Source organism: Globicephala melas, chromosome 20 (genome assembly GCF_963455315.2).
Source record: "Globicephala melas chromosome 20, mGloMel1.2, whole genome shotgun sequence".
Classification (NCBI taxonomy): domain Eukaryota; kingdom Metazoa; phylum Chordata; class Mammalia; order Artiodactyla; family Delphinidae; genus Globicephala; species Globicephala melas.
In genome coordinates, this window is record NC_083333.1 from 37,225,033 (window position 1) to 37,240,820 (window position 15,788).

At 54.1% G+C, this 15,788-nt stretch overlaps 1 protein-coding gene across 31 annotated transcripts in view; it reads right to left on the reverse strand.

Moving 5' to 3' along the window:
- The window catches only part of LOC115849110 (ADP-ribosylation factor 2), a 199,279-nt gene that overhangs the window by 14,528 nt on the left and 168,963 nt on the right, over positions 1-15,788 (reverse strand). For 8 of the 31 annotated variants that reach the window (XM_060290062.1, XM_060290064.1, XM_060290060.1 and 5 more), the window contains 2 exons: positions 13,656-13,743; positions 4,114-4,233 (listed from right to left, as the gene is read on the reverse strand). In XM_060290062.1, the coding sequence (XP_060146045.1) occupies positions 4,114-4,233; positions 13,656-13,743 (208 nt within the window). The other 23 variants (XR_009560235.1, XR_009560236.1, XR_009560234.1 and 20 more) reach the window with 23 other exon arrangements.

Sequence of the window (15,788 nt, forward strand, 5' to 3'; positions counted from 1 at the left end):
CCTACGGCAGGCCTTATGTTGGAGGGTCACGTAGTGGGAGCATCCGTGGTGGGGGTCTCTCGGGACAGAAGATGACAGGTGGCAGGAGATGGGAGATGTGCTGGGGGATGTCACGGGAGTGGGTCTCGTGTAGCAATTATTTCGTAATTAGGATCCGCTCCAACTGGCTCCCAGCCTGGCACATGGCACTTGGGAAAAAAAGGCAGGAATGTGGCCCGGGAAGGGGTGGGGGGGTCCAAGCAGTCATCAGCCTGGAAGCCAGAACGTGTCACCTTCTAAGGAGACTGGGAGTTGCCTGTGGTCTGAACTGAGGCCTGGCTTCAGGGCTCTGGGACACCCTCCTTCCTGCCCGCCCCCCCGGGGACACCAGGGCCCTGAAACCCAGTAGGGTGGGGTCCAAGGGAGATTCAAATCTGGAGTCTTTTCGTCTTTGCTGGCGGAGGTCACCCTGCTCCACCCTGTACCCCTCTCAGGCATGGGTAGCTCTAACTATGTTTCCCTGAGTAAATTCTGGTCCTGACACCAGGAAGCACTGGCTGGAAGAGGCTTGAGCCATTTCCACCGGAGCCCCTCGCCTGCTGCAGCCTTTCCATGGCTCACACTGACCTTCACCTCACATCACCCCCCCAGCAGGGCCGAAGGAGGTTGCGGAAGCTGCTTGAGTCCCAGTCCCAGCAGTGGCAGAGCGCCACGAGAGAGGCAGAATGGGGGCCCCCACTGCGTGAGTGCCATCGGCCAGCTGGCCTCTCAGGACCCTCTCCTAACGTGTAAGAGGAAGGGCTGGACCAGCTGATCCCCAAGAGGCCGTCCAGCCTGGGACCTGCCTCTCTGCTGGCAGCACCACACAGGAGGGAGAGGATGGGGTGGGAGGTGGGTTTGCGGCTGCCTCCCCAGGAGAGGCAGCCCCGGCCTGGCCTCCAGGGCTGCCGGGCTGAGACCTCCTCTCTAACGCTGCCCCTCAGCCCTTCTGCTGAGAGGCTGTTCTCGCACAGCACACCAGTGGGGAACTGAGGCTAACTGGATTTTTAAAGCTCTGCTCAGCTTCCCTGCCAGTGGACCTGAGTCTCGGCAGAGTTGAGCCCTTGGGCAGAGTTGAAGATGCTGCCGATTCCCTCCTAACTGCTGAATGAGGAAAAAGCTACCAGAGGGCTGAGGGCTCGGTGGCTGGGGTTTCGGGGACGCCTGTGGGGAGGCACGGAAGCAGGGGAAACCAGTGTGTCTGCCATGGACAGAAGGTGCCTGGGACCAGAGGCTGCTCCATAGTGTCTTCAAAGAAAGGGACTTGGGGTCAGAGATCTGGTGCGAAGGGGCATGAGGGCAGGGGTGGGAGCTGCTGCCTTAAGAGAGGCAGTATACTGTCGTGTTCCGAGCTCGCCACCCAGACAGCCTGGGTTCGAATCCTGCCATCAGCTGCCACTAGCTTTGTGTGTGAACCTGGATGAGTCCCACGACTTCTCAGCTTCCTTATCTGCAAAGACAGAAATGGTGCTAACAAGGGTTCCTACCTCAATGGTTGAGTGGCATTTTTAGCTGACGTATACAGGGTGCTTGGAGCTCTACCTGGCATGTGGTGTGAGCTGTTATTCTTACCATTATTGTCTTGGAGCTATATTTCTATAACCTTACCTAAGACTCAGAACATGTCGCTTGTCGCTATCATAGAGGGCCCTGGCGGGGATTCCGGGAGGCATCCCCTTGGCTCAAGCTCCCCTTTGAATCCCATAGGTGGGGCAGGAGCCTGGAGTCCTTCCCAGGCCGGGTCATAGAGGGAGCAGGCTTACAGGAGGCGATCCTGCAAGAAAACAGGCCCAACAAGCCGCGAGTCGTTGCCAGGGAGGAGGCGACTTCCTTGTCTTTAATTGCTGAGCTGAGCAGTCCTCCTGGAGAGTCATGGGAAAATGGATATTTTGGGAAATGCTTCCCATTCCTTTGAAGATCAGATGCAGTGGGAAGGAGGCCATTAAGGGGAAGGCGTAGAGGTCCTGGCAGCACCTCGTCGGTAATGAATTAAAGAGCGCCTAATGATTAGGTACGATTCTGCGTTCCCAGTCGCTACTGATTACACGGGTGTTCCTCGTCATTCTGGCACTGGGGGCACCTGGAAAGGGCAGTCTTCCAGCCCTGCCCCCACGTCAAGTAACCATCACCTCTTCCATCTCCCCTCCTGGGATCACAGAGGGGAGCGCAAGGGAGCCGAGAGAGCACCTCACCCAAACCTCCCACCACCCATCCTGCAGGTGGAGAAACTGAGGCCCGGGAAGAGCCAGTGCAGAGGGTTCCTTAACCAGCGTACAGGTGGAGCTGGGACTAGAACCCAAGACTCCCGGCTTCCACTTATGGCAGGGCTGCCCAATTGAGTTATATGTGCCCAGGCACTAAAGGTTTATTTGGGGCACGTCAAGTCACCTTTGGGGACAAGAGTGGGGGTAGTTCATGGGGAGTGGCCGGGACCGGCTGCAAAGGTAGGCAGGACTGTAGCTAGCGGGTGGACTTGACCATGGGGGCAATGGGGACCCACAGAAGGGCTGACTCCAAGCAAGGGTGTGACAGGGTCAGATGAGAAACTAGGGTTGGAGATTGGGGTACCCTGGACCGGGGCAGTGGCATTGGGGATGGAGGGCAGGGAGGGTCAGACATGAGACTCACTTTGGAGGTGGAAGTGACAGGACCTGGTGCTCTGGTGAGGGGACTTGGGGGGGTTCCTCCTGGAAGCAGCCCTCCCGTGCCCCAGCAAGCACCAGCCCTAACGCTGCCTTTCTCTGGGGAGCTGAGGGGAACAGCCGGAGGGCTCTGGCTCCCCAGTTCCGGCGCTGCCTCCAAGCCTGTGACCTTGGGCATTTTTAGCCTCTTTGCCTGCATTTCCAACTACGATGGGCCCAAGTTAGAGGCTGGCAGGATACACAAACTCTCCTTTAGGTCCTTCTGCCCTTCCTCCTACTTGCATTCTCCCCACACCTCCTCCAGGCTTTCTTCTCCTCCTGGTGTCCAGGGTGCAGTTGCAGACACACGAAGCTGCATGGTCTGGCTCTTCCAGCCTCCCACCCAGTCCCAACACCTCCCCAGGGCCCTCCCACCCCTCCTTGGCTGTGGCCCCCAACCCGAACCCCATTAATCCAGCTGGGAAAAAAAAAAGAGAGGGGCAGGAGAAGGAACTTGGGAGTTCTGAGCTGGACAGAGTCTTAAGAAGCCACGTCATCGAGCCTTCTCCATCCTCAGAGGAGGGGCCAGAGGGCCATAAGAGAGGAAAATTGTGTTGAAGGTCACAATTGGTGTCTGCGGTCCCCCTCTGTCACCTCTTGGGGGGCTCTGAGCTCAGGCCCACCAGATCCCAAGGGCCCACCCAAGGAACCCCCCACCCTCCCCTCAGACAGCTCAGGGCCCCTGGCCTGCAGCTGTTGCCTCTTGATAAGCAGGGGCTGTGAGGCACTGACAGGGGAGAGCAAATTAATTCTGAGGGTGACAGGTGGCATAGCAAGAAGCCGCAAAGCCTGGAGGTGGAGGCTCAGGGCCCCAGGGGAGCAGGGTGTTTACACGGGGATCAAGTATCTGAACAAACCCTGCCCGGGGCAGTCGTCTCCCACCCCCACCCCACCTGTGGGCCTACATGCAAGGACAAGCCCCCTGCCTACGGATCGAAAACTCTGAGTCCCCCCATCTCGTGGCTGGAGGGCCCTGGATAGGCCTGGTATCCTCTCTGAGCAAAGTTAGGGCTTTCCGATGATTTCTGCCCTACCTCACGGCTCATGCCAACGTTAACCCAGTTTGTCAACTGCAGAAGAAAGTGTCAGACAGACCCGGATGCAAATTCCAGCTTCACCTCTTACCAGCTGCTGACCTTGGGCAACTTCCCTAACCTCGCTGAGCCTCGGAGGCCTTAGTTATATAACATAGTCACATGTAGCCTCTTCCAGGGTATCATGAGCATCAGTAGTAATGAGCAGAATACCCAGCAGAGCACAGAGCTGGCCACTGGTCAATGGCGGTTGTACCCATGAATGGCATTATTATTACTGTCATTGTCGTTATTATTTTCCCCACCTCCAACAAGTCCCAAGCTCTCCCCATCCTGTCCCACCTCCCAGGAGATGGTCTGCCCTCCACAGGCTCCCTTACTTGTGGTGTTGTAGCGGACACCGTAGAAATAGGCAGGGCAGGGTCGAACCACCAGCTGCCCTGCGGGGCTCTGGGGCCAGCAGGTGCCAATGAGGTCCACGGATGCGTTGCACTGCAGTCCTGGGGGCAGAGACGGCTGGTGAGGCAGAGCAACATCCCCTCTGCAGTGTCCCACCCCCCTCCCCACTGGGCCACATTCACAAGCCATCTGGGGACAGAACAGGAGCAATGACCCCAGTGCAGAGATGAGCTCCTTTTCTCAAGAGGAGACACCAGGGAAAGGAATCTGAATTTGATGCTATGGCACTAGGGAGACAATGTGGGTTCCAGAGCAGAGGAGGAACAGAGATGGCTGGAGGTGGTGTTAAAAGTCGAGATCCTGGCTGGCATTTAGAGGAAGGCTGGACGTGCTCCAGGTCCCCTGCTCTGCAGCCTGAGGACACTTCTCTTGGCCCTTTACTTGGACCGCAGCTCTTAGAATTCACAGCATGGGACTTTCCTGATGGCGCAGTGGTTAAGAATTCGCCTGCCAATGCAGGGGACATGAGTTCAATCCCTGGTCCGGGAAGATCCCACATGCCGTGAAGCAACTAAGCCCATGCGCCACAACTACTGAGCCTGCAATCTAGAGCCCACAAGCCACAACTACTGAGCCTGCATGCCACAACTACTGAAGCCCGCGTGCTCTAGGGCCTGAGTGCCACAACTGCTGAAGCCTGCGTGCCTAGAGCCCGTGCTCCGCAGCAAGAGAAGCCACCACAATGAGAAGCCCACGCACTGAAACAAAGAGTAGCCCCCACTCGCCGCAACTAGAGAAAGCCTGCGTGCAGCAATGAAGACCCAACGCAGCCAAAATAATAACTAAATAAATAAGAAAAAGAAAAAACCCACATTTAATATTAAAAAAAAAAAAAAAGAATTCACAGCCTGGAATGGCTCGGCAGAGACCCAGCCAACCCCTGACCCAGTTCCCTCACATGTCTCTAGAACCAAACCACATCTGCTCTGGACCTGCAGGGAGGAACCAGCTAAAGGAAGCTGGCCCACCTTCCAGCTCACCTGATAACCACTTTTACGGAACATTCGTGCTCTGGTCTGTGCTGGGACCTAGGAGAGGACTGACTGAGAAGGGGACCATGGAGAAAAAAGGGAGGGAGACACCACGTGGGGGAGTGGAAAGGAATCAGTAATCTGGAACCCTGGCTTCAGACTGGGCTCTGCTACTCATTTGCTGTGTGACTGTAGGCAAGTCTCTTGCCTTCTCTGAGCCTTAGGTTTTATCGATAATGAAGTAGTTGGATCTGATCAGAAATTCTTAATCTCAGGCCACTGGAAGCTTTAAGGGTTCATAGAGACTTCGAAATTAAATGAAAAATTTGTTCTATACATGCAGTTGGGAAAGGCACCATGGCTTTCATTAGATTCTCAAAGGGGTCTGTGACTCAGAAAAGGATGTGAACAACTGGACTAGAGAGAGGATGTCAAAATCCCCTTCCAAATGTTTGCCCTTAATTAAGAGCTTTTTGGAGTGGAGCGTGCGTGTGCATGTATGTGTGTGTGTGTGTGTGTGTGTTGGAGCAGAGCTGAAGCCACAGTAACACTTCTGGGAAGGTGGGGGGTTTTTGGTCTCCAATGGGTGGGGGCTGGGCTGAGGACAGTCCTGGCATCCCTCCTGATGCTGCTCCTTCTTTCTCTGACTTTCCATGCCCCTCTCCTCTCAAGGCTGGCACACCAGTCCTGTGGAGACCCAGTGTGTCCATCACGATGGGAGAGGTTAATAACCTGAGACTGGCCATAGAGTGTACAGACAAGCCAGGGAGAGCCACGAGCCAATGAAGGGGTGGCATCTTCAGTCCAGGGCATCAGCAGCTGCTAAGCCCTGGCTGGGGCCCGCCTGCCATCTCCCCCCAGCTGAGCCTGTGCCCAGTCTCTCAGGAAACAGCATTGGGTTAGACTGGCATCCCTTACTTGCTGGATGCAGGGCAGTGCTGAGCAACACTTGTACCAAATTCTGGTTTTTCTTTCTAATCAAAGCTATTCATAGGACGTGTGTGCAAATCTGGGCTCAAGGGCCAAAGGCTTCGAGGCTAAGTGGTTTAATTGAAAGAGAAAGAAATCTGGATTGGGGCTTAATGGACACGAGGAGTCGGCCAGCTAGGCAGCAGGGGTGGGCCAAGCCCTGGTGCTGTACCACAGTGGAGCCCCCACGAATGACATCACAGAGAGGTGATGGGGGTAGGGGAGTGAGGAAATCAGGTTGAGATTTTAATCTGCCATGGGTCATGCCAGTCGTGCTGAGCCTGGAGGAGGGGAGAAACGGAGGCATGTGGCCGTCAGGAGGGAGGGATAGTATTACGGACCGTGCTCTGCTTCTCCAAAGGCCTTCTTCATGTATTTTGTTTGCTCCTCATTCACCCTGCAATGTCATTATTCCCTTTTTTTTTTTTTTAATTTACAGATTCATTATTCCCTTTTTACAGATGAGGAAACTGAGGCCCAGGGAAGTAAGTGACTTGCCCAGGGTCGTGAGTCAATGAGTGAAAGAACTAAGACTCATAACCAGGTGTTTGGGACTCTAAATCAAGTGTTCTTTCTATTACAGCACATTGCTTGCCAATACAGGGAGGAGAACAGTCAAAGAGGCAGCAGGGAAAGGGGGCAGTATTTACTGAGGGCTGATTGTGTGCCAGGCACCTGCCAGGCGCTTTACATATACCATCTGACTTCATAACCTTCCTCAGTAGGTTGTTCATTCACTCACTCATTCACACTACCTCCTGAGCTAGGCACTGGGAGATGAAATGGAATGTCACAGTGGTACCTGGAACTTGCCTAAGGCCCACTCTCAGTGTAGCATCCGCCCTCTCTCCCCTGCCCTGGAGAGTTCCCCAGAGTCCCTTCAGAAAAGAACAGAGGGCAGGGCAGGACTGGGCACCAACTACAGCCAAGACCAGGCCACAGCCAAGGCAGGGACCGGCTGCTGAGCCAATGGCCCTCCTGGTCTCAAGGACCAGGTACCAGCCAATGCCCAGAGGCCTGACCCCAGCCACGGCCGGTCGGGGATATGCAGGTGGGAATGGGCAGGGTAGAGCTTTCTGCCTCTAGTCCGTGGTACAGATTAGGATTCCATACCACCTACTATGGGTCTCACACCATCTGCCAATGTGGGTGCTAATTCTCCCTGTTTTACAGATAGGAAAACTGAGGCCGAGCAAATTGCTTATCCTTAGTCGCATAGACATTAAGAGGCAGAAGTGGGTTTTGACGCCTGCCCAGGGCTCTTCCCACTGCACCACAGCGGTCCCCAGTCTGGGCAACTGGCCTTCTCAGCATTTGGGTGCACTGGTCTCTGTGACCTGGGTTCCTCCGGTAGTGCCTCCCTCTCTCCCTTCCTCCCGTCCCTCGACGCTCACAGAAGGCTGCGTGGAGGTGGTGCGGGGGAACACTGCATCAGACATGACCTTTACGTGAAGAGCCCAGAAAATCCTGGAGGGAATGAAAGTCTTGGTGCGAGACGGGAGGAAAGGGAGAGAGAGGCTGCAAGAATGGAGAAGAGAAACTAAATGCAAGCGGCCAGGGGACAACACTGCCCCTCCCTCCGAAAGAAAAGGCCCCTGCGCGCTGGCCTGGGCTCCAGAGACTGGGTGGGCGGGGTCCGAGGGAGAGAAGAGCCAAGCAGGGGTGCGGCCAGAGGCACAGGGCCAATCAGGAGTGGCGACCGGGCTACGACGCGCAAATACAGGCTAGAAAGTTCTAAGCGGAATTGGCCTCTTGGTTTTAGGGAGTAGACGGACAAGAGAGAGGTAGGGAGGGAAAAGAGGAGGAAAGGAAGGGTGTACAGGATTTGGGGGGCCGGGGGAAACGGCCTTTGTTGAACACTACTCTGTACCAGGCAATGTGAAGGGCACTTGATGAAATTCATGCCACCCATTCAATTCACTCCATCACTCTTTGAGGAGAAGAAAAGCAGGGAGGGGACAAGGGGAGAAGGAGAGAGGGGGAGAGAGAGGAAACAGAAGACAAAAGACACTGAGAATAAAACAGGGAGAAGCAGACAGAAAGCCAGGAGAACAAGGTACAGAGAAAAATAATTTCAGAGGTGCTGTGGGTGGGGAGGGACTGGATTTCCTAGTTGGGAAGGGGAGAAGGAAGGAAAGGAAGTCCTGGTGTCACTCAGCATGGGGGCTATAAGGACCTAGAGGTCAGGGCTGTTGGACTGCGATTCCCCAGGTCCCACTGATACAAATGTGCAGTCTCTCCTGCTCTCCTGGGGGCTATGTTCCCCCTTGGGTAGCATAGTTCTGGGCTGAGAAGCACTTTGGACCAGAGTAAACCAGCCTTGCAAATAGCCAGGTAGACTTACCAGCCAGCAGCACGAAGCCTGAGTTACTATTAGGACCCAACTCCTCCCCGTGCAGACCCGTCACCAGGATCCCCTCCTGCTCAGCGAAGTAATAGGTGGGGAGAAATAAAGACTTTGCTCTTTATTCAACAAGTTTTACTGACCACCTAAAAAATGTTTTAGGAGATGAGGATACAGTAATGAATAAAATAAATGCCCTGCTGTCAGAAATAGAGACACAGATGTAGAGAACAAACGTACGGGCACCAAGGGTGGAAAGCGGGGGTGGGGGTGGGGGTGGGGTGGGATGAATTGGGAGATTGGGATTCACATATATACACTAATGTCTAAAATAGATAACTAATAGGAACCTGCCGTATAAAAAAAAATGCCCTGCTGTCAGTCTACGGGGTTGGGGGTTGGGGTTGTGTGTGCAGACAGACAGACGTACCTGTTAACCAGTGAGAGATGCTATGGAGAAAAAACAAGCAGGGTAAGGAGATAAAGACTGACAGGAGTGCTATTTTAATTTGGTCCTAATACTTAGGCAGAGACCCAATGGAAGTGAGAGAGGTAACTGTGTGCCTACCTGGGGGAAGAGGGTTCTGGAGGGGACAGCAGCTACAAAGGCCCTCAGGCAGGTGTGTGCTCAGTGTGTCTGAGGCAGTAACATTCCTGTCGCTTGGTGGCTCACCCCCCTCACTCATGGGGCAGCTAGATCCCCACAGAGTTTCTTCTGGGGCTGGGGTGGGTGCAGCCAAAAGTAACCCATAAAACTGGTCCTGTATCTTCCTCCTTCCCCACACATGCGCAAAGCAGATGCATGGGGGCCGACACTCCAGGTGTTCATGGGAGCACTGTGGTCAGCCCGCCCCAGATCCCTGCGAATGGAGGGAAGAGGAGAGAGGAACAGTAGGAAGGGCTCCCACCTGCCTCTGAAAAACACCTGCTGAGTCAGAGTCCTGGGGGGACTGCTTTAATGAACAGAAAAGAACCCTTTGAGGGTAGTTTCTTCCCCCAAATAGATGATATAGTTCCCTTCCCATCAGGCTCAGGGTCCAAATGTACTCAGCAGATCTTTCCATAGCAGATAACTTCCAAGAAAGGTTGGAACCTGGTTCCTGTCCCCAGTTATGTCGGGTCTCCCATCGGGGGCTTCTGAATGAACTAGGGTAGGTGGGCACGTGGCAGCAGCCCTGCAGCTGGGAAGCCCATCCCCCTGTTTGGTTTAAGCCCACGGGGGAGACTTAGCCAAGGCTGCGCCAAGGGGCCCAAGGGCAGCCTCTGACACACACATGCCTGCTCATTCCAGGAAGGTGCTGCTGGGATGAATGGGCAGGGGCTCTGCCTGGGTCACCTGGCATAGAGAGGCCAGGTAGACAGTCCTGCTCTTTGCTCAGCCACTTTGTCATTGGACTGTCTTCTCCTTGGCTGGGCAGAAAAGAACCTTTGTAGGGTGTGTGATTCATCAGGACAAGTGGGTGGGAGCCTCCGGTCCTGTGGGTCTATGGGCTCTTCAGTGTTGCACCTAGTATGGTGTCAGGCACATAGTAGGTTCTGAGGAATACTGGGAGCTGTGTGTAAACCCAGTATAGGTATGGGAAACTGCAGGGGCGTCTCTGTACCCCTGGAGGACTGACCATAGTGGGCCCTGGGTACTGCGACTTTCCAGGTGACCACATACATGGTGACGGGAAAGTCCAGAATCAGGCCATTTGATTCAAATCTTGGGGCTGCTGCTTAGTAACCATGTGTACTTGAGCAAATTACGTAACGTCTCTGAGCTGTACGTTTCTCTTCTGTAAGATGATGATAAAAATAATTCCTGGGCTTCCCTGGTGGCGCAGTGGTTGAGAGTCCGCCTGCCGATGCAGGGGACACGAGTTCGTGCCCCAGTCTGGGAAGATCCCACATGCCGCGGAGCGGCTGGGCCCGTGAGCCATGGCCGCTGAGCCTGCGCGTCCGGAGCCTGTGCTCCACAACGGGAGAGGCCACAACAGTGAGAGGCCTGCGTACCGCAAAAATAAAATAAAATAAAATAAAATTCCTAACAGTATTGTTTGATGACTGAATGAGATTAAAGCACTTAGAATGGTGTCTAACATACAATAGGCACTAAGTAAACATTAGTTGTTATTATTAGTTATTACATTAATTATTATTATCATTCATGACCTTCAGACAGGAGATGACCCTGGGTCCTTGTCAGTGCTATGATTCCATTTATCTCTGATGTCATGGGTCAATAATTCTATTACTTTCTGGCATCGTCATATTCATGCCATGATTTTATGAGTTGTCAGGTCTGTGATCTGCCACAGGATGGAGCCTCAGCCCTGGGGACCCACCTTCTCCCTGCTCCTGGCATGTGAGAGGCCCCCCAAATGCCCCAGCTCAGTGCCAGCCACCCCGGCCAGACGCCCATCCATCTGTCTCAGTCCCTCCACCCCACCCTCACCATCTGTCCCTACCAGTGCCCATCAGTCTGGGTAGGTCTTAGTGTTGGAGACAGACAGCCCATTTTCAGAGGCTGCTGTGGAGGGTGATGGATTGCGTGCCCTGAAGCCAGTCAGGCTGGGCTGGGCTGGGGGTAGGGGCACAGAGTACAAGTCATCGGGAAATGAACGACATTCATCACGGCCTGCTGCCTCCAAGGACAGGTGACACCTTCGTGGGCTCAGGGATGTCACTGCGCAGGAGCACAATAAGCGAGTCAGTGGAGACTGACCTGGCCGCCGTGCAAGGGGCTGGGATCGGGGGTAGCTTCTTCTCAGGCCAGGCCTCCGAGCAGGTCTCTTCCCTCCCGATCTTTCTCCAGACTCTTGCTCAAGAACTTTCTGTTCCTCATGGCCCAGCTTAGCCAACTTTGCAGGCAGATGCTCTGGGCTCCCAGGACCTCCCCAGGCTTACTGCTCTCCCCTCCCGACCCCTCCCCTGTTCTTCCACCAAACCCACCTGCTAGTCCTCAGTCAACTCTAGCTTCGGCTCAGAGCATTGGCTCTTCTCTGCCAGTCCCTGCTCAGAGTCTCTCAGAGACTCACCTTGAAGCCTCTTCCTTCAGGAAGGCTTCCTGGATTCACACCACCCCGATCTAACCTCCCTGCCACCTCCATTGTAGTGAGCACTTCATGGCAAGTGCCTGCCCCTCATTGCAGCTACACAGTAAGCACTTTAAAAGCCTGCTCTTACCAACAATAATAAATAATACTCAGTAGTGGTATGCACTCTACAGTTTGTGAAATATTGCCATTAAACATAGTGCATTTAATCATAACAGATCCTTGAGGCAGGTGTCAGCCCTACTCTATAACTGCAAAGTGAGGCTCAAGGGAGTCAAAGGCACACTCATCCCTGTGGCTGTCGGTGGGGGGCCCTAGGGCACACAGGACAAGACTGAGCGCCACTATGAGCATGGGAACCCAGTCGGTGCTCCAGCTCTGGTGCTCATTCTCTCGCCCCCCAACCCCCACCCTACTGAGGGAACAGCAGGCCAGGGGGCAGCTGCCTGGAGCTGTGGAAGCCTCCTCTCCCCGCAGGCCCAGGTTCAGAAACTCCCTGCTTCCCTGCTAGCACGTGGTGGCCATTTCTCCAACAGCACGGGCCTTGCGCCTCATAGCACGTGTGTCTATGCACTTGACTCCCGTACCGGACTGTGAGCTCCTCTTTGTTCTCCCAGGGAACATGGGGCCCGGCGCACAGTAGGTGCTCAGTTAATGAGTTGGATTGAATCAAGGAGAGAGACCTGCAGAGGAAAATGAATCACCAAAGAACAAGCCTCTCAAAGACCCTCAGGTGCACCTCTCCACCTTCGCTGGGCAGCAGCATCCCCGGGACCCTGGGTAAAGGGACCAGGATGGGGGTTCAAGGACCACACCCCAGATTAGAAAAGGCATGGCCTGAGGAGCCCAAAAACCGAATTCTCCCACGCCTCAGTTTCCTCATCTGTACAAATATCTCATCTTAAACTCTTGTGAGGATGAAATAAGATTATTATACAAAAGCACTTTGTAAAAGGTGAAGTTATACAAGTATTAGTAATATTTGCAGTTAAGCAGTATTTTCTATCGAGGAGGGGTAGAGCACGGTGCTAAAGAACGTATCTGGGAGCCAGGCTTCCTGGGCTCAAATCAGCTCCAGCACTTACTAGTTCTGCTCTGTGCCTCAGTTTCCTTATGTGTAAAAGGAAGATAACAGCACCTGCCTCAGGAGGTCGTAAAAACTCGGTGAATATACAGATGGTCGCCGACTTACGATGGTTCGACTTTAATGATTTTTCGACGGTACAATGGCTTGACAGCAATATGCATTCTGTACAAACCACACTTCAGATTTTGAATTTTGACCTTTTCCCAGGCTAGTTATATGTGGTACAATCCTCTCTCGTGATGCTGGCAGCGGCAGCTGCAGCAACTCCCAGTCAGCCACGCGATCATGGGAGTAAACAGCTGACACACTGACAACCACTCTGTACCCAGACGACCATTCCGTTTTTCACTTTCAGTACACTATTCAATAAATTACAAGAGATGTTCAACACTTATAAAATAGGCTTTGTGTTAGATGATTTTGCCCGACTGTAGCTAATGTAAGTGTTCTGAGCATTTCAAAGTAGGCTAGTCTACGCTATGCTGATCGGTAGGTTAGGTGTATTCAATGACTTTTTGACTTACGATATTTTCAATTTATGATAAGTTTATCTGGACGTAACCCCATTGTAAGTCAAGGAAGAGCTGTATCTCAAATACCTCGGACAGTGCCCCACACAGAGCGCCCTACATATTATGCTTCAGGCATTTTTAGCAGCAGCAAACAGCAGGTTTCCTTCCTCACTGATGCCTGAGTCAGCCCAGCCCTCCGCTCTGTTGGTTCTCACGGCTGCAAGGGCTGGGGCGACTTCCCCTGTGGTCCACCCCAAAGCAGGGAGGATAGCTACTTGGCACGCTTGCCCCGAGCCCCTCTGTGCCCCTGGCTGATGCTGTCACCTAGTCGCAGCTCTCTCTCCCACCACACTTACACCCACCTTCAGGACCCCGCTCGACACAGCACTCCGTGGATAGACGATGGATTGCTTGCAGCCCCAGAGGGGAAATCTCTCTGCTGTTCCTGCCCCAGGGCATGGCTCTGTGTGCAGGCTCTGGGAGCCCTGGGGGTGGGGGGGTGGGGACCTGGAATCTTGCAGGAGGCAGATGGGGGTGCTCACCAGAGATGTTGCCGGCCAGGGATAGGCTCTCGCAGTGCTGGTCCTGGAGGGAGGCGGAGATGGAGTGCAGCCCCAGGAGGAGAAGGGCCTGTGGGCACAGGGAGGTGACGGACACAGTTAGACTGTGTCATGAGCTGTCTGGCCTGGAGCTTCCTGCTGCCCCTCTTGCCCCCTTCATACGCGTCTCATTCCAGACACACACCCCTCCCCCACCGGCCCAGCCTCCCTTCCCCCCTCCTCCGTGTCCTCTCTGCCTACGAGGTCTGGGGCTGCCCTGCTCTCTGAGGGGCCTGAAAGGGAGGCAGGTGACAGCAGGAGCCCAGGTTCCCAGGACAGAGGGGAACTTTCTTCCTGAGGGCTGGGGGCCTCCAGAGCGGCTCTGCCTGAGCAAGCCACCTCCATCCTCACGGGGTCTCAAGGGTGGCACAGGCGTGTCCCGACACACCCACACCCACACCCTCCCACCTGCCCCCCCCCCCGAGCACCCCCCACCCGCATGGGCTCACAGAAGACCCCCATTGGTGAGCCTCCCTCCCTCCCCAGCTGCAGGAGCTCAGGCCCTGTGGTTTAATGAGCTGCCTCCCGGGCCCTCATCCCCACCCAGCTAATTACTGGTCACTACAGATCGTGCCTCACCATTTCCCAAGTCATTTTATATCCGCGACGGTACTTCATTCTCTGTGGGGCTGGCTGTCCCTGATGAGGAAGCTGAGGCCCAGAGAGGTGAAGGGATAAATGTGTCTGGAAAGATGCCTGCCCTAATCCAGGGAGAATCTTTGCCTCTTACCCTCCCTGGGGACTCTGTGTCACTCTGATTCCAAAATTTCAGCCCACCTGGGGAGAGTAGCATGGGTCTCACACCTAGAGGGCTGCCCACTTCTTCAACTAACACCCGCACATAATCATTGTGTCCCCTCCCTTAAGGTCAACACCTTCCCTGTGGATTTAGAGTCAAAAGAGACCTGGCATCCAGCCCCAGTTTCACTGTGTTGCCATGGGCAGGTTACTTGACCTCTCTGTGCCTCGATTTCCTCACCTGTAAAGACGGGTGTAATAGCCGCCCCACCACCACTCCGCCAGGCTTACAGGACGCAGTGTAAGTAGAAGTCCTCTGTGAGCAGCACAGCTTGATCCAAGATGGGAGGGATTTTGTTTTGTTCATTGCATTCTAATTTGCTGAATGTATTAACGAGTTACATTGTGTTTCAGGTCTACAAGAGGCACTCAATAGGTCATGCTGATTGATTTGAACTTGGTGACTCTTATTTAGTCAGGGGTTGGTGGCGAGGTATTGTTTCCCTTGGGATTTGATTTGTGAAGGGCTAAGGAGCGTGTGGGGGGTTGGGGTAGTGGAGGATTGTAACCGGCCCCCCCTCCAGTTGTCAGGACATGAGAGCCCAAGGACCAGCAGAGCCCTGTCTCCCTGACCTCATGGGAGGCTGCTCTCCGCATCACCACCCCTGTTCCTCTGCTCTTCCTTCCTGGGGTCCCCTCGCCGGGACCATCTCCTCTCCTCCCCACTGCCCCCCAACCTGCCATGGTGTCTCAGCACCAGCCCATTTCCAAACAGTTCTGCAAAATTCACTGCAGAGCTTCAGACAGGGACACTTCGATCTGGAAGCAGCCTTAGCCATTTCACAGGGGAAAATGAGCTCGTGAGAGAGGTAGCGACTTGTCCGAGTCCCACGTGAGCAAGTTTCTAATTTAGAGTAGAGCCAGGGTGGTGGCCAACACGAGCAGCACACGTTCGCAGCCCTCATTTGCAGACCTCAACCGCAGGGCCAGGACTAGGGTGAGGAGACCAAGGCATTCACCTCCAGTGCAAAATTTAAGGAGGGGGCACCAGAAAACATAGTAGTCAAGATACATAATATTTTAATGCAATATTTTTTTAAACTCTAAATTAATGCAAAAAAAGTCCATGATGAACAACATATCAAAAGCTTTTTTTAAAAAGCCAGGATCACTAACAGTGCTGGGCCATACTGGAGCCTCGGGTAGAAGGAAAAATCAGTAATAATATTAAAATATGATTTATCTTGACACTGCACTTTGGGGCAGCTCTTTCAATTCCATGCTTGAGAAAAGTGCCTCACTTGCCTCACCCAAGTCCTGACCCTGTTGCTCCCGTAC